This window comes from Saccopteryx bilineata, chromosome 10, assembly GCF_036850765.1.
Source record: "Saccopteryx bilineata isolate mSacBil1 chromosome 10, mSacBil1_pri_phased_curated, whole genome shotgun sequence".
NCBI classification, from domain to species: domain Eukaryota; kingdom Metazoa; phylum Chordata; class Mammalia; order Chiroptera; family Emballonuridae; genus Saccopteryx; species Saccopteryx bilineata.
Window position 1 is genome coordinate 66,253,924 of NC_089499.1, and position 24,012 is coordinate 66,277,935.

The following is a 24,012-nucleotide window of genomic DNA, read 5'->3' on the forward strand; positions in this document are numbered from 1 at the left end:
TCTATAAGGAGAAAACTATGAAGGGGTTCTTTTTTTTACACTAAGGCCTACTTATAGAGTGAAAGTAACAGGCTTACTATTCTCCTATTTGCCCTGAGAACTTTGTTTTCTACTCATCTGTGCAGCTCATCTGATGAAAAGTTGGTCAGGTAAGGAAGTGAGAAGCCTAGCGTTGTCAGTTACTTAATCTGAGTATTTCAAGGAAGGTAGGCTTCTTTTTTTGTGTTGTTTGTAAACGTATTTCATTAAACAGAATTCTTCTAAGCAGGGGATGATTTTATGAAAATGTGATGACATCATAGCTGAACTATGATAATATTGGATAATGATGTCAAGTGCATTTTCAGCAACCTTTTGTAACTCTCAATTGGTTTTTTCTTCACTCCTTGGAAGGAAATGATCTCATGACATAATAGAAAACAACCAAAGTGTCAAAATAAAATAAAATTAGTGAACTTTTGTGTGCAGCTATAGAAACACAGATTAACTCATATTTTTCCAGAGAATGAAATGGAAACATTCTGCATGAGGATATATAGTGTATTGTCTTCTCAGAATTTTCATTTGACAGGGATTTTAGAGGCTATGATCTTAATTAAATCTCAACTAGCTGAAATAATGCATCTAAAGGCATGCAGTGTTGCGTAACCTTGCTCAGTGGGTAAACCGTAAATCATCAGAAAGCCTGTGAAAGAGATGGTTGGCTTAATTTTTTTTTGTTGTTTATTTTGTTTGCTGTTAAGTGGACCTCAAAACCAAAACCCTCACCATCCTTGCTTGGTATTTGCAACGTTGTCAGGAGCTGTCACTTGAAAGATAAACTCTCTCAAGACACTGAGCAGTTCTGCAACTTTTCAGCTAACCTCCACACATTTGACAAATACAGAAAAATTAAAATCCAGATTTTAATTAAAAGCAACGTAATTCCAGATTTATCTGGGCGAATGTGGCAAAAGTGTGTTTGAGTTACTGTGTTTTCTGAAACAGTTGGGAGATAATATTGTAACCAGCTTCTCAGCTTGATATAAATTTGAGTAAAATTCAAATTGGCAATAAAGAAGGTTGGAGAAATTCATTTTATTATGTGGTTTAGTGGTAGATGAACATCACTAAAGAGGAATTAAAAATTATATTCTTAATTACTGGCAAATATAATAGCCAACTAGAATCAACTTCAGGTAGTTCTTTGTGGTTTGCACAAAGGATGTTGCAGCAACAGATGATGAGAGGAGGTGCAAGTAAAGAAATATGTACATTTTGCCTGTGTGTGTGTTACACGATAAAATATGACTTCCACGACAAGGAGTTATCATTAAATTGATATTAACTAGTCCAAGTTTTATAGATTCTAGTGCTTGAAAATACTGGATTATTTATTTTTAGTGCCTTTAAAACATGTTTTTCACTGCTGCATTTTTTGGTTCATGTATATACTTTAATAGAAGAAGCTATATAAAAACTTGAGAGAGCTATCCTGTGATACATTAATTTTACGTATCTCTCTGTACATAATAATTCCTATAAGGGCAGGAGTGATGTTCTGGAAAGCTGTATATCTCTTGGGGGCAAAGCAGTAGTGCAACTTTACGTATATATACCTGCATGGCTAGATTTGGGGATAGTCTTAACTCTAAGCTAAATTTGCTGTTGTTTAGTAAAAGGTTACTTTTCTTGGATCAGCATATTTCTGGACATTCATTTTAGTCATTTCAGAGTGTGCAATACTATTTTCCACATAAAATTCAGCTTTATTTTCTTTTATTTAAAAGAAAGGAAAGTCGGGTACCTCTTAAACAGTCCTCTGCAGAATTATCTGGAAAGAGCTAAACTGGGCCTTTACTTTAGAGGGACTCTTCTCTGAGTCCTTCTTCCAACCTGGCAGTTGTTTGAAGAGAAATTAATTTAGAATGAGAAAAATGAATAGCAGGCACATGCATGCTGCCTCATTCACATCGGTTAAAAGCATGAAGATGCAGGCTAAATGTTATGATTCCCTTTTTTAAAAAAAATAATGCCATAGTATCATGTTTTAATTTTTTAAGTTTTATCTTGCCCTTAAATCTGAAACATCATTGTTCAAATAACTGAGAACAAGGTAAATCAACAACATCAAAAAGGTCGGCTTCTCTGATTTCTCAAGGGCTTGTTATTTTGTGCTTCCCAATTCTATTTGATGTCTTGACAAAACAAGATGACACAGGGGAGAATACATTAAATTTTGATTTTTTTTCATCTAACCTGTTACAGTTGTGGCAGTTTAATTTCTCATACTTTCTCCTGAAGAAGGCTTTTTGTACAGTTACCTTAATTGTCACACCACTTCATGAGATGTGTCCTCACAGTTTTCCCATTTGCCTGGATTTTGCTAAGTATTTTTTAACATATTTTGACCTTAACACGTATGGAGCTTTCGGTAGGGCTTTGTCTTCATTAGGAATAAATTGGTGAGTGGTGAGATTGTCAAAGAAGCAACTGATGTTTTCTCATTAGAATCTAATTTGGACCCCTTTAACTGTGATGTATAAGGTGATGGTGTTGGAATAAGGCAGGAGAAACTGCACAATTTGAGAAACTGAAGTTGTAATTCTAAACAAGAAAAGAGACAGCACCCTAAGTAAGGCCTTACCCAATTTAGGAGTGATCTAATTTGACCTACCTGCATGTTTCAATCCCATTCCAATGCCCCTTCCACATTGGTAATATGAGAAAATACACGGATTTGCAGTAAGCTCCCTGTGATTCTTTCTGTGCTGGTGAAAACGTGAAGGAAAGAGGGCTGCACAATGAATTTTTAGTCCTAGAAAATGTTTTCTCGACAAAAGATAAACATTTGGTTCTCTGCATTTAATACTATCCTTTGATCTACAACTATATCTACAAATTATCCTTTATTCTGATTATGTATATGTCTCAAATAGGATTGATACAGTGGCTACCTCTTTCACTGTTTTTGAATAATGCTTCAATTTAAGAGGACTTATGTAGCCAGGGCCTGTTCCTTTTCTCTTCAAGAACTCAAAATCTGTGGATGGAATCTTTTCTGTGGTTCTCTGAGGTTCTTGGAATAGTTCTCCCTTCTGATTCGTAGCACTTAAAAATGATTTTTGTTATTGTTAATGTAAAATGTCATGGCAGCTTTAATTCAAGTGCACTAAATTGTTTTCCATCCCTCCTACCGGCGGAAGAGATTGAGGGACAAGAACGGCTGCATTTTTCTTGAGATAGTAATAATAATAATAATAATAATAATAATAATAGCCAGGTTGAAAACACCAGGGCTTATCGGATGATTCTTTAGTTTTGTAGCTTCATTGTTTCCTGTACTTAATAATTGCTAAAGGGAGAAGCGATTTAATTTATGTCAACTTTACATTTTTATGCAAATAAACCTGATATTTATGGGAACTGGAACAATTCTCCAGGCACTTAGTGGGAACCTTGTGTGCATAGAGGGTGTGAGAGGGCAGCAGTTGAGTTCCACTAATTCCTCTGCTGTAAACAAATAGGAATTTCTGTCCCTCTTTAAAGTTTGAAGACAAAAGAAGAGATAGAAAAGCTTAGTGAGAGATTGCTTATTAGGGTTGATAACCTGAAATAACTCCTGATTGGCAGATCGGTCTTGGCAATCCTTCCTGAAAGGAAGATAGTCTTTCTTGATAGAATGTAATAAACAACATGATAAAAAAAATGAAATGCTAATTGCATTTTAAAGAGGTTTTTTTTTCTAAAATTTTAATAAGTGGTTGTATTGTTACTGAGAGAACAGTTATGCTAATGACTCACTACTTAGATGTTTTTACATTAATATAATAACCATTACCTGGCCTTAATGCCACAGTATTGTGGCAAAATAGCTAAGTCTAAAAAGAGTTTTACAAAAAAACAGAAATCCATAATGAAACAGAATTATACTTCCCACAGGAGTAGTAGGCTTTTTTATTTTTTCAGCACCGAAATATTATGTCAGAAATGTATTTTCTTTTCCCGGTGATACTGTTCCTTGCATGGCATCTCCCTGAGCCTGTGGGCCTGTGCATGCGCACAGGCTCCTGGTTCATTCTTGATGCCATGGGGAATGGATAGAAGCTTCCTAACTTTTCTGTTTGCCAGTATTATCGGTTGTGTTGATTGGCTTATTAATTATGAAAGCTGTTGTCTTGGTCAAGGCAGCAGTGGTGTGTCTTCTACACAAGCTAGCTTCTATTCGGAATGGTTATGTAAAACTGCTGCTTCTTTTTTTATTATTTTTTTTTTAGTGAAACCATTTTCTTTGGTTTTTGTTTTGATATTCTAGAGCAGGGGTCTCAAACTCGCGGCCCGCCAAACAATTTTGTGCGGCCTGCAGACTAATCCACAAAGTTCAAAATATTTTGGATAAAATTAAGTAAGCCTAGGGGCCTATGTATTTTTCATTTCTCTAGCATCCTAGCTAGACATTAGCTTAGTTAATAGCAGTTGTGATGCGAACTACAGTTTCTGGTCGTTTTGTGACACTGAGTAAACTGCATGTACGATTGTGCTTGTTGTACTGATTTTTTTTTGTTTTCAACTGCAGTGAGAAAAGTGTTGCGTAACAGTTGCCTTTTGTAGACCTAGTGCGGCCCGCCGAATGGCTGTGATCTTGCTCTGCGGCCCACATGCTGAGTTGAGTTTGAGACCCCTGTTCTAGAGCCTTCTAATTTAAGTTTCTTTGCTCTTGTTATTTGATAAACCAAGTAACACTGCCTAACTTGGTCAGTTATCCAAATACAGCCCGAAATCTATACGGGGCCGAAGTTTCCAGAGATTGAAAATAGTTTCTAAAGTATTAAGATTAAATGAAATAAAGCTGTATTTAAAATATTTTATCGTCTCATTTTTATTATTTGTGTACATACCATAGTGAGAAGAAGCTGATTGATGTACACAGTTTGTGTGTGTTTATACTGCACAGTATGGACTTATAGATCTCATGAGAATAAACTGAAGAGATAGCAAAAAAGTGTTAAGACGTGTGATTTTTTCCCCCCAGTATTTATATTGTGTCTTCTCCCTTCCCACCAATTCCTCCAGTTGTCTCCTAGATTAAAAATATGTGTTGTTTCTATGGGTGTTTTTGTTAGTTTTTTAGATTTTTTTTCTTCCCATCACCTACCATGCTTGTTAGTAATAAAAGAAAATAATAATGCATATAATTGTAACAGTCTTTTACCATTCATATGATATGAAATCGTTCTGAAGTAAAAGAAAACTGTATCAGGCAAAATTTACACAGCAGTGTATGGGCTTTTAATAGACTTGTTAGTGCTAACGACATTTTGCCAGGTGCTGGTTTAAGGTGGCAGCAGGCCCATACTGGCCCTGTCTGATGGCCCAAGCTCAGCTGTGCTTCTGGCATTCTGGCAGGTTTGTGCACACCTGGGGTCAGCCACACCCATTGGTATCAGTCAGTAGTATATCGTTCTGTGTATGTGTGTGTGGTTTTAATTTACAATTTCTTCTTGAAATTCAACTAAAGAGTGCTGTGTGTTTTTTAAATTCAGTTTTGTATGCTAGCCTTCTTTAAATGTCTGCCAGAAGTTTAATTTGAATTTCTGATCCCTGAAGGCAGCTAGACAGAATCATTCTAGTTCTTCATAAATTGCCTTCTATGATTCATTGTTAACTCATAAAACATATTCATTTCTGGATACCCAAACAGTTAAGGCCGTTACAGTAGCAGGGATATAACTTTTTTTGGGCATTATATTTCAATTGTCACTTGAGAAAGAAATCAAGAAATAGGTTGAACTCCCAGTTAAGGACACCAAACATCAGAAATTACTGTTTTGTTTTTCTCAAGGAGGGTAAAGGAAATGGCATAGAATCAGGAAAAAAATAGTTTTAGTTTTGACTGAATACTCTCAAAGAGGGACCCATAAATATTAGAGCACTGTAGTTAAAAACTCACATGACTGTTTTAAATACTATTGATTTAAACCACTAGCTGGATTTTATGAATCAAAGTGTAATTCCTAAGCTTTGGCCATATTTCTCAATGTTAAAGCACTCTCTCTTGTGTGCCTTTAGCAGCTTTCCAGACATTCAACACAGGATTAAATGATAGTAGTTACAGTGATCAATAGGTTAAGACCAGTACAATCACTCTTGCTGCTAATGACCTCAGTAGTAATGGGCAATAAAGTGTGGGCTCTAATAGCCTCTCGCTGGTACTGTGTGCCCTTTGATTCCTAGTATTAGTAGGGACTGGTTACATAAAAAACTTGGACATTGGGAGTTAAGGGAGTGAATATGTAAGCTATAATTCTTAACTATTTAAAGCCTTAAACTGTGACCCCCTTAGTCCCCCACAATGGTTTCTGTCCTTTTGGGTATGTTTGCTTAAGCTTTCATTAACCTATTTTCATGATATGTTGAAGCAGAAACTTTAGGGAAGGAAACCTTGGTTTTATCACATTTATAGTAAGCTTGAGTCCACTTTGGGGGCTCAGTGCTAACTAGTGTGAAAACGTGACTTCAGATAGTAAAAACAAAGTTAAGGCCATCAGGATATAATAACCGATTTCCCATTATTCGGAGATTGATTCCCAGGCTGGCTGGCTACTCAGGCTTCTCCTCACCTCCTTCCCTTCGGCGTGCCTGCTGGTTTAAGCATTTCTAAATCGATCAGCACCTGCACTGGAATGTCCAAAGGGAAGAAGGAGCGACCCAAGCTCCCTTTTCTGTCTGTAGCACGACTACAAAAATTGAATAAGTAACTATGGGAAAAGATTTAAACTCTTGGCTTATAGGTAAAGGCTTAAAAATTATCTAGGGAGAGTAGAGAAAGGCCACATGGGAGAGAGGAGAAGCAACCAAGATGGTGGAAGTGCTGAAGGAGAAGCCAGTTTGTGCAGAGAGGAGGAGATGGGGAACAGAGGTGAATAAGGCTGGTGAGCTAGAAACCTTTGATTCTAGGAAACTTGGATAAGTCAGTGGCTTTGAGAGCCCTGAATGGAAAGGGTTTTCCCACTGTGTGTATTTCTTGCCTGCTGGGTGCAAGCTAGGATTAAAGCTAATGGCCCACCAAAAAAAAAATTATGTCAGTCCTGTTTTAATATTTTTGATTTTTTATTGAAGTATAATTTACACACTATAAAATTGTACACTAATTTTAAGTGTACAGATGGAATATTTTTGAAATAATTTTATGCATCTGTGTGACTACCATCCCAATCAAGATAGAAGACATTTTCATCAGCCCCCAAAAGTTTTGTCGTACACCATTCTAGCATAGGCTTTCCAGAGTTCTTTTAAAAATTACAACCCACATGATGATTCTGTGATGGTTTCTGTTATAACCCTGTTAATTTTGTGTTTGTTACTGGTCTAAATCTCACACCACCCAATTCCTGTCTATTTTTCTGTTCATCACCATCAGAAATTTGGCTCAAGAATATTTATATTGTACATCATCCAAGAAATGCAGAGGAAAAAAGAAACCTTAAACACAGTTGTTTCGTTTGCTTAATCAAGCCTCCCTGTATGATGATGCAACTCTCAGGGAAAAGTAAACTTCTGTTGTGATATATTGGCTTTAGCAGCTCAAGAGAGTGTTTGGTACCTAAATACATACTGAAAAATTCAAAATGTTTTTTCTGTATGAAGGCAGAGTAGAGTAATTGGAATAATTTATAGATGGTAGGGTGCTTTGATAGTTTCTTCTTGGTGTTTGCCCTAGATTGAGTGGAAGTCCACTATAAACCATTGGTGCTATTTTGTGTTTCAAAGTATCTTTTTAAAAAGATAATTTATCCACTCGTATGCATCTGTCTCTTTTTGCATGTAAAAATATTCAGACATTATCCTCTGTTTTAAATTACAACGTATCTACATCTGCACTTGAAAGGCCACTGCAGCAGGAAGAAGTCCTCCATGACCTTCCAGAGTTGGGTTAATGAAAATTTTCAAATGTTCTGGGTAGTGTTTTCCAAACAATGTGAACTTGCATATAAACATCCTCACACACAAACAAGCGCACAACAACAGCAAGAGGGTGTTCGCTGTACATGGATCTGACCTTCAGGAACCATTTTTAGTTCATCAAAATTAGTGATGCTGAGAAACCGGACATCAGTGCATAATGACTGTGAAATTAGGAATGAGAGCTTGCTATGCAAATGACAGGACAAATCATGTGAAAAAGTCAGGATAAACTGCATATTAAGACATTATATTACATAAAATTAATACCACATTTCTCGCTTTTGCTTACTCCTCCCCTGAAAGATTTTTAAATTCTTTTATCTTCTGATCAGCCATTGTCTGCCAGATTTTTTTTTTTACTTGGCACACAGGCAAAGTGCAAAACATGTTATTACCTTTTATTGTAATACATGAGATGACAGCAGATCCATCGTAACAAAATATATCCTTTACTGCTTCTTGCTGTCACATGTTTGATTAGAAACCAAAGAAAAGTAAGATGCTTCAATATTACTGTTAGAAGACATACAGGTTTGTCTTCTCTTTCATTGTTTTTTTCTTTTCTTTCCTTTTTTATTTGGGGGGGTGATTTTTCATAAAATAGTCTTCTTGTATTACGGGGACTGACAAAATGGTTCTCATGTAGTCTGCAAATTAAACACAAGTGCAGTGATTATTTTGAATAGCTAAATTACATTCTAGAAAGCTTGCAGAATTCATAGCATTGTCATTAGGTATCCGCTTGAATACAATTTGTGTAACCTTGGCCAAGACAGCCTGTCATTTTAATGTCAGTGTTTTATCTGAACAAGACATCATCCTTTCAGATACTGTGTGCAGGTTCCTTGCAGAGATGCCCGTGCAGAAATGTGTTAACAGTTGCAAATATGAAATGCTATCAAGTTCATCACCGAAGCTGTTTGTCACTGAAATGTCATGGAAAGCAGCTTTAATGGTATCACACATAGTATGAAAGAATTGAGACATCTGTATGCTGAATGAGTAAGGAATGGAAAAGGCATCATAGGAATGGTCTGCGCTTAAGTTCAGAGGTGCAGCCAAGGTTCAGGTATCCACAAAACGAAGCATTCTTTGATTGTCCTTAAACTCATGATCCGCAGAGGAAGTGGACCATGTGAGCCCCAGCAGCAGAGGTGCTGGTTGGTTCCCATTTGCCTTCTTCTCTAAAGCAAAATTTAAGTTTGTTTTAATTTCATTGTGATGGAACACTTCTTAATAAGAAGTTGAGATTGTTCTAACCTAAGTGCAGACAGCATTAACTAAGCCTTGCGTCCTTATCTGCTTGTAGGACTGCCTGGAACACCTGACAGCTGCAGGGTTTTCTTTTACAGCTAGTGCTCGACTTACGACCACGACTGGTTCCGACAGGAACACGATTTGGTCGTAAGTTGAGTAGGCTATATGTACAGTACTGTGAAATGATGTTATAAAAATCTCTAAGTCATATTTTATCATAATTTTCTTTCATTATTGTTATATATCATAATTTTCTTTGTTCATTTTATGCCATTTGTATCATATCTACAACATTTGTTTCTTATTTTTACATTCGTCAGGTTTAAGTAAAACACTGCATTACCAGTACAACTGGTTTAATATTTGCAAAGACAATTTCCTCTTGGTAGACATCTTGGGAGGGGTTTGATGAAAAATATCCAAGACACAAAACACAAATTGCTGTACCGAGTCTGGGATAACAGTTGAAATGGAGCACGTGGAGATGGCAGTGCTGCCGGAAGCTGGTCCGCACTGTCGTAGGCCCAGCTGGGCAACGCTTGCACTGCCAGACACGGAGCAGTTGTGGCTAGCGATTGTGGTCGTAGAGTCGAATGGTCGTAAGTTGCATAGGTCTTAAGTCGATCAATATTTGTATTTATTTTTTACTTCATATCAACTTCATGATAGATTCAATAGGCTCTGTTGGTACATCCTCTCTAGATAAGTACATTGTACATGGGAAGTTGGTCCGTTTTTGAAGCAGGCTAATGACCAGCAGCCGCCGAACCTGGGAGGGCTGAGCGCTGTGTGTGTGGTGTCCTGGCTCCCTGCTCATCCTGTGCTAATGTTCTAGGTGCCCGTGTCAGTGGCTATGATGACACCTCAAGTTATCACTCCCCAGCAGATGCAGCAGATCCTCCAGCAGCAGGTGCTGAGCCCTCAGCAGCTCCAGGTGCTCCTGCAGCAGCAGCAGGCCCTCATGCTCCAGCAGGTAAGCGCTCCTCCTCCGCTCAGTGCTGCACACCCAGCCCGGCCCCCCAGGCAGGCGGCCCTCCCCTGAGCAGCAGCTCTCCTCCTGGAAGAAGAGGCGGCGCGGGGCGGGGCGGGGTGCAGGGCAGGTTGGCCCTAAGGAGTCAGTTGCGTCTGCATCCCTGAAAGAGAGACCCTGCCGAGCCACTAGGGTGTGGGCCTGGAGAGCACCCGATGGACTGAGATTAGGGCTATAATTGGACTTGGTAGAAATAAGATCTCTTAGGCTTATGTGGTTTTACATTCTTTTATTTGGTAAACCCAGAGGCTTCTAAATGGTGCGAATCAAAGCAAAGCAGGAGCCCAGTGGGATCGGCTCTCACCGTCCCCGTTTCAGCTCAGAAACTTACAGAGCTGTTCTTCTAAACATAAAGAGCCGTTGGCATTGGTTCATTGTAAGGTGCATTGTTGATTTTATTTCTTTACCTATGCTGGTGCTGAAATGAATTTCTGGCTGCCATTGTGCCATGGAGACCTAATCCTCAGACTTCATGCACATCTGAACTTGAAAGATGAGATTCCTTAGCACAGTGACCAGCATTGCGGGGTGACATGTGGGGACAGGGTACAGAGGAGGCTGGCTACCCACGCTGTTGACGCGGATGCTAAACAACCTCCGCTCTGCCCAACCCTGTCATTTAGAGAGCGTGTGCCTGTTTCACAGTGGAGATTCACTAGACTCTCAGCAAGGGCATTGAGCTTTGTTGTACTATCAAAGGTCATCCCTTGCCTTATTTTAATTAGTTTGTGTAGAAAATGGTGTGTTTTTTTATCAGTTCATTTGGGGGATTACTTTTCATACAATAATGCCAAGACTAGTCAGTGTGCACTGAAATTTATTGTTGAGTTTCAAACTAAAGGTCAGACCATCACAGATAAAAGGATGCTATTTTTCAAATTGCAGTTTGTGTGTGGCACCGAGAGGGACAGTGACTGGCACTACCCTCTCTGACTCACCATCCTCTCTTTCCTTTGTAGCAGCAGCTTCAAGAGTTTTATAAAAAACAACAGGAGCAGTTGCAGCTTCAACTTTTACAACAACAACATGCTGGAAAACAGCCTAAAGAGGTACCAACAATACATATTTTACTTTCAAACCACAGATCCCAGAGGACTATCTAGTGGCTATTAAACTGTCATTCATCTTTTAAACGATTGCACAACTGAGCTGACTCTATCGGTTCTCAGCTTTCAGACCAAGGGTTATTGTCCTGTTTTCGCTCAGATTTTTCTGGGTTCCATTTGTTTGCTGGCACATGTTGTATAACACCACTGCACGTATACATCGTGTGGGCCCTGGGAAGGGGTCCTGGGCAGGGCCCACTGGCTTCCTTTTGCAAGATGTATCTGGGGGAAGTGAAATGCTTTCAGTAAAATTTGGTTTGGACACACACTTGATAATTTTTTTTTCAGCTCAGAGAGTTTAGGTGTCTGGCAATGGCCTTTTCCTTTACAAGAATAAGCTCTTGTGAGGTTGGACAGACAAAAAGTTAGAGCAAGATTAAACACCCACAATCTCAATTTAACTTCTTTCTGCAAGTTGTCTATCTTATAAGTGCCAAAGGCAAGTCTGCAGTGGCACAGGTTAGAGAAGTCTCCAGCTTGGATTATATGCATTTCACTAATAAAAAGTAGTGTGTTACATCAGCTTCTATGGGCACAGTATTAGAAAGTGCACATAGTTTTTGCACATGGCTCTCCATCCACTTAAGGGACAGTATTAGCTCCATGAATGGTGAGGCCTTCCGGGGGCAGGCGGTTCATCTCACCTGTACAGTCCCAGGTGGGTGAGGCTCACTCACTTGGGGGAGAGGCATATTTTTGTGCAGGTACGCATTATCTTGACATCGTTCTGCCCATTCCAGAGTTATCCAGTGTAACAACTTACTTCCTCCTATTTTTTACAGTGACTGAAATTCTTTTCATTTAAGTGTTTTCTCCTTGGAATGTCAGAATTTATAGTTCGATAAAGAGCTCACAGTCCCATTTAATGGCTTGCTTCTTCACTTGCCCTAAGCAGGTGCCACTTTCCTTGGCTGGGAAGAAGTCTTCCCAAGTGACTCTCCAAAGACTTGTCCCTCTCATGAGTGTGGAGGCCAGGAAGCAGTCATTTTACACAGTGGGAACGAGCCAGACTTTCTCTCTTTGTGGGCTCCTCCCTCAACACAAATTGGGTGCATTTTCCGTGTCCTGCTAAGTTTCTGCCCTGGAGTCCTGTTGGGCAGCCTCCATATAAACCCCTGTAGGGTAGGGGCAATTTCAGGGTGAAGGGGAGGAGGTGCTTTAATGAAAATGCTGACACAACCTATGTGGAATGGCGTGCTACCGGGTACCGCTATAATAGAAAAGGGAACAGATTAAAAAGTGTCTAAAATGTAAATCTAAAGGACTAACAGTAATTAAAATGGAAATGGCACAGGGAGGGAAGGCATGTAATTGTGAGATATCACTGTGCAGAAGGCTCTCAGCTTTGTTTTGCTGGCTGTTTTTCTAATTCAGTAGGGCTTACTCATCAGTGGCAGTTCAATGCGCGTTAATGACTCTGGGATTGCAGGCATCACTCTGGACAAAGAAATGATTATTGTGCGGTCAAAAGAAGTTCAAAGACAAGAAGGGAATTTCAGTTTTTTCCTTAGAGATCCACATTCAAGAGCATATAAATTAAGCCAAATGTTAAAAACCACCGTCTGAAAGCTGACTTCAAAGTCACAACTCTCTAATTAATGAACTGCGAGCTTCAGTTTGGACAAGTTGTGGTTTGATGCGCCCATAAATCAACATGACAGGCCTGTTTCACAGTCTCAGACAGTGCTTGTCATTGAGTCACATCAGATGTAAACACAGCAGAAAAAAGGAGGCATATGAAGGAGGCGCAATTGATCACCAGAATTGGTAAAAACCCACTTTTGAAGCACATTATGCATGATCACAGGAAATGGTTACAGCCTCAAGAGGGTTCCCCTTCTGCTGTTGCTTTTTTGAATCAGATTTCTAACAGCCTTCAAAAGGGAGAATAAGAATTATGGAGTTTCTCCCCTGTGGCTCACAGGCAATAACCCCCTGTTGTTATTTTGTGCTTCTTTCTTTTCAAAGGCATCAAAATTTAGTTTTTTAAAGATCTTTAACTCTATATTTGAAGACAAACAAAAAAGGGCTGCCACTGTCATTCTTATCAGTTACCAGGGATTGTGTTTCTCCTTTCTGTTGCCACTTCTTATTAACCTCTTATTTGGTCTGTTAGACATCGTTTGGAATGCACGTCTGCATGCTGGGAGAACATGAAAGTTCAGATGCGCTCAAAGGGCAGATAAAGAAATGTGAAGGGGAAAGTTACGCAGCAGAAGGAAGGATAAAAGTTAACTCTTCCGAATTGCAGCTGTCAGAAAGGGGGCATGTCAGCATGCAGAAATACTGCTGGTGTCTGAGTCTGGGAAGGGACATGGGGGAGGAAAGGGAATATTCTGTGTCTGAACAAGGAGGTGGGACATTACAGTAGCGTTTTAGCATTTCCAGGACATTAGATTTGCTGTGGCTGCACTCTGTCATCCATTTCTAAGGCAAAGGTGATACAGGAAGTAGATACGTTGCCTTAACCTCCTGAGGGTGGGCAGACACATGGGCCTGGCTTCTTCGATTCCAAGATATGTTCACAGTGCCAGTAGGTTTGGCCAAGACTTGTTGAAACTGATTAGAGATCCTTATTTTCCCAAGATAGTCTCCTGAAATTATCATGCAGGTGGTGGACCTTTTGTGCTACAATGAAATAGTCACATGGTAGCAATTTCATGATGTGGACTAGTGGTTATGACTTTAACAAGGTTTGAACTTGGATGTTGACAGATGGAACAAGTGTATTAATTTACTGAATCCCCAGTCATTAGTGGCTCATAATTTAGAATTGTCAGGTCCTCCTCCCCCATCCCTTGCCTTTTTTCATTACCTTTGCTGTAAGCCGCTTGATCTCTGCCCAGATAAATGAACCTTACTTGCTTTTTCCCTAAAAAGTTGCCTCAAAGATGTTTTCTTGAGAAAGTTAGGCTCCACGTGGAGTTAGACCTAAGACCTTCCTTAGGAGTTCGATAGGTCTCTGTAGCCCTATACAGCTAGCTGTTTAAGCAACTGCTCACAGACTGGGTGTGGATAATAGAAGGCAGAATTAATTAATAGTAAGTCAAGCCACAAAGTTCCCATCCTGTGTGGGTGAGGCAGGCTGGGTTGATTGTTTTAGAAGGGCCTTTTGTCCCAGGCAGTTATGACAGTTTATGTTAGGCAGTAGGGAGGAGCCAAAAAAAGGAAAACAGACCTTTGACTGCAGCTCCAGGGAGGGGACCTGAAACGCAGAGTTTATCAGGGCATTTGAGCATTTTAACACTGACGACTGACCTGTGGAGGGGGCTGCATGGAGACCTTTTTTGTGTGCATTCAATTGTGAGAAGTAAACAAATGGGCCCGTATCCTGTGTTTGGTAACTGGGTGGGAGCCCTTTGGCAACCAGTGTTGCTTTTAAATTCTTTCCTTGGACAATAGGCCTTGTATACTTTTATATCCTGGCTTTTCAAATGCAGACAAGCTTTCATGAGCTTTGCTAGGGATGGCCACAGTGACAACAAGAAAAGCCATCAGTCATTTTATATAAATAAAAATTTTTAAACATTTCATTTACAGTAAGACAGGAAATACCCTCCCTAAACTCCAACACACCCCCGTTATTTTCTTCTTCAAGAAGAGCTAGATCCTGATCTTTTATTGTATCAGTGTTGGCCCCCCCTTTTTAAATGCCGTGGAATTAATATCTGTTGAAAATGTGAAAAATCATTTTGACATAAATATAACTATCTTTGGGTTTTACATTAATGCGATAACTTGCAAAGGGGCGAAAACAATTGGATCATTTTATGCATGCTGTTCTTAAAATGAAAACACTGGCTTTTCATTTAAATTTATTTAAATTTTTGTTAGTGGTATAGAATTTGTTTTTTGGAGTGAAACTCAATTAACTTTCTCAGTGGCATGGTAGTAAGTCTGAAATTGGTTGCTAATATGGGAATAATGGTTTTCTTTTTTTACTGTAAAATGAACTACGTGGAGACCAAAAGAAAACTACCATTTTTCTCTTCCTTTGAGCTTTGCCTTCAGAAGGTCTTGCTCCACACACCATTTTATGGTGTATCGGATCAAGGTCATGCTTTAGGTTAAGTGAATGCATTTGTTTGTAAAGTGTGGTTATTTAGAAGCTTTGACAGGGTTGTGGAGCCCTGGGAGTTACAAACTCTCCCTGATATTTTGAGTAATACTTAAAGAGTTAGGAACGTGAATCTCATTCTTTCCTAAAGAACTTTTTTGGGGGCTCCAGTTTGGGAAGGGTTAATTCTCCCTTCAGAATTGCTAGCCGTGATGTGACTGCGACCTCCACCTCCACCTCCATCTGATTCCTCACAGATTAAGGATATGAGATAATTTCCCTCTATTTTTGTTCCACTGCGCAGGATTATCTTTCTATCACTCAGATAATTACTGAGGAAATCTACATTAATTTTTTTTTTGGCTGGAGCAAGGCCTGCTAAACACAGGAATGATGTATTGATGTTTTACACAACAAAAGTTTCCCTCCTGTCATTGTCCAATCAAAGAAAAGCTATCACACTGCAGAGCCCTGTTAGGTCAAGAGCAGAGCCCTGGGGAAGTGGACACAGGCACTGAGGGGTATCTGGAACTCCTGCCAAGTGAAGGCATCTGAAGCCCACAGTGTCCTTCACATGGAACGTAGTCGAGTACGATGTTGTTTGCTAAATTATGAATGTGTGTAATTAAAATCCAGTGGCTGTTCCTATGAAAGATTTACAATGTTATTTCATCGTTTGTCATGGCTAATTAACAATATTAGATGAAGTTTTTCTTCTTCAAAGGTCTGATTTTCCTCATTTATTTGTGTCAGAAATGATAAACAGAGTAGCTGAAAGCTTGTCCCAGTGCATGCAGGAGGAAGGCAGCTTGTACTTCGCAGTTCGGAGGTCCAGAGTTCAAATCCCCTGTATGCAGTGCTGCAGTCTTCTTCCTGGTGTGTGCAGTTAAAACTTCTAAGTCTGGAAGTGCGCATGTTTAGTAAGAACTCAGGTCTTGCCCACTGTGCAGAGCTGACCTGATGGACAAGTTACTTTCCTGGGGGAACACCAGCAGGTAGGCTGGCCCCCACCTCTCACCTGTCTGCAGAGGTGAGGTGTTTGGTCCCTTTCACACCGTTTCGACACAGCCTCCACTCAGCCCTAGTGCCCAGTCTTGGTATAGGGTTCTAACAGTGCGTTTTTGGACATCAAGCGTGACCTTCCGTCTTACTGTCTTCTTCCTGCCCCCTCCAGCAGCAGCAGGTGGCAACCCAGCAGCTGGCCTTCCAGCAGCAGCTCCTGCAGATGCAGCAGCTCCAGCAGCAGCACCTCCTGTCCCTGCAGCGCCAAGGCCTCCTCACGCTCCAGCCTGGCCAGCCGACGCTGCCCCTCCAGCCCCTCGCACAAGGTGGGTGGCCACGACACAGGACGCACTGCTCGGGGAAGATTGTGTTGTGGGCACAGGTACTGGGGTGTCCTGTGCTGCGTCCCAGCTCATCACTGGGGAGCTGACCATCAGCACAGGCACATACAGACTTAGAAAACAAGCTGGGTGAAGGAGTAGTGATGGATCCTTACACGAGGCCAAGTGCTCTCGTGCCGCGGGGGTACCAGGGCAGTCTGAGGGCTTAGCTGGCCGGTCCTGGCGCATAGCCGTCCAGTGGGAGGAGCAGTGCGCCTTTGACTTACTGAGCATTTTAATAAAATCCAATGCTTTCAGTTTAGAATCACAAATGAATTTTCCTGAAGGTTTTTGTTTTTAGTTATTTTAAGCTATATTTCATATCATGTAACTTGTTTTAAACCTTACTAATGCTTTATATGTGCCACTTTTTAATAGCTAGGGGTAGAGTCAGGTTTATTTTGTGTAAACAATTAAGATTTAAGTCTTTCTGTTACAAAAATGGAAGTTTTTTTTTTTAATTTATTCATTTTAGAGAGGGGAGAGAGAGAGAGGAGGGGGGAGGAGCAGGAAGCATCAACTCCCTTATGTGCCTTGACCAGGCAAGCCCAGGGTTTCGAACTGGCGACCTCTGTGTTTCCAGGTTTATGCTTTATCCACTGCACCACCACAGGTCAAGCTAGGAAGTTTTTTTGTTGGCTATTTCCCCCCTTTTTTTTACCTTCATTTCACGTTGATACTTTCTTAAATTTTTTTTATTTATTGATTTTTTTAGAGGGAGAGAAACATCAATTTTGTTGTCCCACCTATTTATACATTCATTGGTTAATTCTTATATGTGCTCCGACTGGGAGTCGAATGCACAACCTTAGCGTATCAGGTGATGTTCTGACCAACTGAGCTACCTGGCCAGGGCTGGCCGTTGATATTTGAGCTGGTTAGTTCTACACTCGTCAGAACAGGTAGCATTTATATCTCTAGCTCTTCCTCAGAAAATGGAGGTTCTTTGAAAAATGACAAGATTTCATAGGTTTAAATTTTGTTTTGAAAAGCCATTGGTGGGCCTGGCCAATTAGCTCAGTCAGTTAAGGGCATCATCCCAAGTTGATAAGTTTGCAGGTTTGATCCCCGGTGGAGCACACACGGGAAGCAACCAAAGAATGCATGACTGAGGGGAACAACAGTGGATGTTTTCCTTTCCCCTCCCCTCTCTCTCCTTGCCTCACTCTGTCTCTCTAAAAATCAATAAAAATTCTAAGTCCTGGCCAGATACTGGTTAGAATGTCATCCTGGAGCGTGGAGGTTGCCAGTTTGATTCCTTGGGCAGGACACCTACAGGAGCAGCTTGATGTCCCTGTCTGTCCCTCTCTTTCCATGCCTCTTTCTCAAAAAAAAATGCCATTGACATCGTACGGCCAGTAGCCGCAGCCCCCACGGCCACCAGGTTCATGCATGTTCCCATTAGATTCGGATAGATGGTAGAGAAACAGCGGAGCTGAAAACTGGTGGGCCAGCCTTGATTCTAGCCTCGCACTGGCCTGCGAGTAAATACACACAGTGGGAAAACACTTCCCTTTCCATTCAGGGCTCCCAAAGCCACTGACTTTCTCCTGGTTTTCCTAGATTCAAAGGCCCCACTAGCTCAGTCCCCTCTGGTTCCTGTCTCTTGTCTCTGCACAAACTGGCTCCTCCTTCAGTACTCCGCCATCTTGGCTGCCTCTGCAAAAACGTGGTCTCTTTCTGAAAACTTTTCAGCACTAAAACCCCTCCTCCAGCAAACATTAGCATAATAAAGCCCCTTCCCAAGCAGGAAGGTAATTAACTGTCCCACCTGGCAACAGCCATTTTTAAAAATAAAAGTGAGCAAACCAGAGAATACAGATTTTATACACTCATTTGCCCAATAGACATGTTATTCCAATAGGTGTAGGGCATCAGAAGCAAATGAGTACTCTAGCTGTCTTTAGGACATCCTCTTGGTTAAAGCAACTCTTAACTTTCACATGTGTAATGTGAATGCAAATGGATTCTTCAGAAGCAGGAAGGAGAAAAGAAAGTGTGTTGAGGTGGGAAATATCATCTTCCTATTCCATACAAGCTACCGCAGATTTACCTGCCTCCTCCAGGACCCCAGTCCTTTCTGTGCTAATACATTTGGGTGAATGTGTATGTGTGCCTGAAAGGCTGGTAGCTACAGCCTCTGGCATCTTGGGTTCAGTTGCCTGCTGAAGAGGGCTTACAATGAGGAACGCCCTGTAGCCTTGATGGTGCGCATGGCACGGTCCTCTGGCCAGTCAGACACTCTTGGTGTCAGGTGCAACAGTGAGGCGTGTCTGCATTTGATCTCTCTCAGTCAACCACACCCAATTTCTGTCCCGTCGGGGGTTCTTTTGTTTACTGTGTATGTTTTTACTGTTGAGACCAGGGCTTTTCCCCATAACTCCTCTTGCCCTTCCTCCCGTTTCTGCCATTACTGCTCAACTGCTTGCTACATAATCAGCATCCCCATTGCTATCAAAGTAGAAGGTTTGGTAACTGAGCAATACCAGGAGAAAACAAAGGGCACTTTGGCTAATGTATGTGTGCTTGCAGAATGTTACAACATGTATTAATTACAACTTCGAGTTTGCCGTTGGAAACATTGCAGGCTGTTCTGGCACACCCTCTGGACTCAGACGTCAGCCTCTCCCTTTCTGCTCCTGTGCTGTCGAGTTTGCTCACTGAGGTTCGTTGTAGTACATTAGTTAAGCTGTCCCAAAGAGGGCAATTGGGCAGTGACAAGACAAGCTCATGTGTAATGTGAAAGAAATGAATGTGGCCATGCATGAAGTGTAATCTCTGCAGTAACATATCAGAGACACTGGTAGGTAATTCACTAGCCATGGCATTGATTGATACGCTTAGCGGTGTGCTATAACTATTAGTCCCTGCAACATTAGGAAGATGCATATTTAAAATCTGAAGAGTGCCTTTATGTATGCTTAAGATGCATAAACATAACTCTAGAGTCAGGTGCTTGCAGCCAAGTGAACTTCTAGGGCTGTGGCCACGTCTCCGAAAGTCAGGAGGTTGGCTTCGTCTCCTCTCACCTCTCACCCAGAGTAGCGTGAGAACACAGTCATGTTGGACTACATCACAAGTTTTTTCTTTATCAGAAAGACAATGACTTAGAGCTGATGTCATTATGAGGTTTGAGTCCCCTCTTTGCTTGCTTGAACGTGGTCACCTGGGTATGGGTGTGCAAGGACAAGAAAGGTGGCTCCACTCTGTCTGTCTTTGAGCTGGTGATACCTGCGGTTGTAAAATTGAGTTTCGTGCACAGTAAGTAGTCTGTCAGCTGCCCACACCACATACATTTTTTAACCCAGTGTCTGCATTTTCTTTTATAATGAAGCAGCCAGTTATCCTGGAGCAAGAAAAGTGGCAAGGCACAGGAGTTATGTGTGAAAATAGCTGCAGATGCCCACTTATGATACAATCATGGAGATTCCCTTGCATGCCTACTCATGGCTTTTGCTAAGTTACCCTAAACATGTATGTAAACATGTATAGGAGTGAAGGGAGAGGTTTAGATTTTCAAGCCCTTTTTTTCCCCTTGAAGGTCATGAAATGGAGGCATATATTTGTTGTTTGTAAGGTTATTATAGGGCCTTCTCTCTGTTTTACTTAATTAGCAGATCTGTTTTTCTCCTTGATCTCTTTAATCATATAGTTCTTTCCAGCACCAGTAATTCCATATAAAAATATACTTTCCTTATCATTCAGATTTTTACTTTTTTTTTTTATTCTAGAGAGAGAGAGAGGGACAGATATGGACAGACAGGAAGGGAGAGAGATGAGAAGCATCAATTCTTCATTGCAGCACCTTAGTTGTTCATTGATTGCTTTCTCATATGTGCCGTGACTGTGGGGCTACAGCAGACTGAGTGACCCCTTGCTCAAGCCAGTAACCGTGGGATCATGTCTGTGATCCCATACTCAAGCCAGTGACCTTGTGCTTAAGTCAGTGACCTCGGGGTTTTGAACCTGGGCCCTCTGTGTTCCAGGCTGACACTCTATCCACTGCTCCACTGCCTGGTCAGGCTCATTCTGATCTTTTAATTTTTAAGTATAAACTATAAGTAGAAATTTTATTGCTCAATTATATGCCTATAATGGATTTGTTTATCTAGGTACAATTATTCTTATCTACCATTTTGGAAGAAATGCTTGCTTTCTGGAAATTTGATATTCTTTTTATTTTTTAATTTATTGATTTTAGAGACACAGAGTAAGGCAGAGAGAAAGAGAGAAAGACATCGATTTGTTGTCCCTCTTATTTATGCATTTATTAGTTGATTCTTATATGTGTCCTTACTAGAAATTGAACGTGTAACCTTGGTGTACTGGGATAATGTTCTAACCAACTGAGCTACTTAGCCAGGGCCAGTTTGTATCTATTTAGTTTATTTAGTCTGAGTGATTAGTCGACCTTTTATCTGTCCTTTTTTGATTTTTTAATTTTTGTATTGATTTGAGAGAGAGAAACATGTCGTTTCACTTAGTTCTTTTTAGTTCCACTTAATTCCATTTAATTGTGAACTCGTTGATTACTTCTCGTATGTGCCCTGATCTGGGGTCTAAACCATGACTTCTGGTGCACCAGGTCAACTCTTTATCCATTGAACCGCCTGGCCAGGGCTTATCTGTCTTAATTCTATCGTGACATCTTGGTTGTAAAATAACAGCATCCTCTGGGCCCTGGCCAGTTACCTCCTTTGGTTAGAGCAGGGGTAGTCAACCTTTTTATACCTACCACCCACTTTTGTATCTCTGTTAGTAGTAAAATTTTCTAACCACCCACTGGTTCCACAGTAATGGTGATTTATAAAGTAGGGAAGTGACTTTACTTTATAAAATTTATAAAGCAGAGTTACAGCAAGTTAAAAGCAAATAATAATAATTACTAAGTATTTTATGTCAGATTTTTGCTAAGTTTGGCAGGATAAATCTTTATGAAACAACTTACTATAGTTAAATCTATCTTTTTATTTATCCTTTGGTTGCTCCGCTACCACCCACCATGAAAGCTGGAGCACCCCCTAGTGGGCGGTAGGGACCAGGTTGTCTACCACTGGGTTAGAGCATTGTCCCAAAACACCAAAGTTGTGGGTGTGATCCCTGATCAGGGCACGTTCAGGAAGTGACCAACAAAAGCCTAAATAAGTGGAACAACAAATGAACATTTCTCTCTCTTCCCATTTCTCTGTCTTTCTAAAATCAAGCAGTAAAAAAATAACAGCATCCTTTGGTAGACAGTGTTCATGGAAACTTGCAGTTCCACAACACTAACAAGGTATAGCCCTGATGGAGGAAACCAATTTGACTTCTTTCTTTTAAAGCTAATGAGAGTATTAGTAAAGTAATAATCATATTGAAATTTGACCCAGATGTTCATTTGTTGTAAGTAAATGTGTTACTGCTTTGTTTACCATTTCTCCCTGTAGATGATGGAACTGATTGGCTAACCCATTGTAATGAAAAGAGAGTAGAGGCCCTGGCCCATTGTCTCAATGGTAGAACATTGGCCCAGCGTGTGGATGGCCCGGGTTCTATTCCTGGTCAGGGTACACAAGAGAAGAGCCCATCTGCTTCTCTACCCTTCCCTCTCTCCTTTCTCTCTCTCTCTCTTCCTCTCCCGCAGCCAAGGCTTTATTGGAATAAAGTTAGCCCCAGCACTGAGGATGGCTCCATGGCCTCCACCTCAGGCGCTAGAATGGCTCTGGTTGCAATGGAGCAATGCCCCAGATGGGCAGAGCAACACCTCGTAGTGAGCATGCCGGGTGGATCCCGTTCGGGCACATGCGGGAGTCTGGCTCCCTTCTTTTCACTTCAGTAAAATACAAAAAGAAAAAGAAAAAAAAGGGTAGAGTAATGGGAATGGTCTTTGTAGATGTACAAATATAACAAGACATTTGTCTCTGTTTTTATTTGCTAGATACACATCTTTTAGTTTTTATTTTTAACAGGCTTAATTCACTTTTTTTAAAAAAAATGGCTTCAAAGTTCCACTCTTTTTCAGAGGGAGAGTGTTAAAACAGTTGTTAGACCCTCGTTCCTCCAGTCTTCCCACTTACTGGGCAGTTGACCCAGAAATCAGTTAAGTGGAAAATTAGCCGGCTTGTTCTTTTCAAGTATATTTACTCCTTGGAAAATAAAAATAGGTGTTGACTTGTGCAGCTTTATAACAATATGCTATCACCAACAGACAAGCCTATCCACTGTTGTTTCAATTGAGTAAACAGTGGTCCCAGGGTCAGCGCATTCCCAGGTAATTGTTGGTGTGCAGACATCAGTGGCAGGCCTGTCAGCTACAAACACTGCCCACGTGTCACTTCGCAAGGTGTTTGAAAATAACAGCCCAGATGGAGCAACACTGGACACAGGATTCTCTAGTGACCTTTCCCGTTGTTTAATTTGCCTCCGAGGTTTAATTTCAAGGGACAAGTAATAATTGAATATGCCTAATAACTAAATGCTCATTTGGGACAAAATCCATCAAAATATAATTGGCATTTGATTTTTATGAAGGAAGAAGAAAACTGACTTGGCTGTTGAGGATGCGTTCTAAGAATATCTGACCACTTAATGTATCATTTGAAGCCTCTATTATAATATATATTAATTGCAAATCCTTAAGCATTTGAACATTTTCGTGGTGAACCGTTAGGAGAGACCAACTGTTTTTGTTAACTCCTCTCAGAAAGGCGGAGAAGGTTATTGGTCTGCTGTGCAATAATTTACTCCTCTTTGATATGCAAACGATCCACGGTGAATATAAAAAAATCCTATCAGACTCATTTCACAGTTCTTAACCACTCGGATTCTCTGGAGTCCATCGCCTCATTAGGCCAGTGCTCTCCAATGCTAGCATAATTAAAATCTTTAACAGTTTAGCAAAGTAAAGATGTTTGGCTGATCACGTTGAGATGATTATCTATCCATTGTATTCTAAATGGCAAAAATAAATTAAATTTAGACCTTGGCATTTTTTATTATGTGTTTCAAATGAATGTAATGCACACAGCCTCCTTTTTAAATTCAATACCTTAGATTTGGTAAGAAGCGTGCCTGTTTCAGTGGCTGCTGTAGAGTCAGAAAGTGACTGGCTTTCTGGGATAGCTGTGACAGTTGACAGAAAACAGGAACTGCAACCCAGACACCCATTTCTAATGTGGGATTGCCTTCTCATGTACAGGGCTTGTAATTTCTCTTAGGGTTTTTTTTTCTTTCAGGAAGCTGAGCTTGTTGTTAGTT

The 24,012-nt window shown here is 40.6% G+C and overlaps 1 protein-coding gene across 18 annotated transcripts in view; it reads left to right on the forward strand.

Annotated features, from left to right (window-relative positions):
- Window positions 1-24,012, forward strand: part of FOXP1 (forkhead box P1) — a 671,570-nt gene that overhangs the window by 561,028 nt on the left and 86,530 nt on the right. For 15 of the 18 annotated variants that reach the window (XR_010727343.1, XM_066245805.1, XM_066245816.1 and 12 more), the window contains 3 exons: window positions 10,037-10,174; window positions 11,191-11,280; window positions 16,569-16,722. Coding sequence is in view for 17 of the 18 variants with exons in the window: in XM_066245805.1 (XP_066101902.1) it covers window positions 10,037-10,174; window positions 11,191-11,280; window positions 16,569-16,722 (382 nt within the window). In the remaining variant the exon portion in view is untranslated. The remainder of the gene's footprint in view (window positions 1-10,036; window positions 10,175-11,190; window positions 11,281-16,568; window positions 16,723-24,012) is intronic. The other 3 variants (XM_066245815.1, XM_066245820.1, XM_066245814.1) reach the window with 2 other exon arrangements.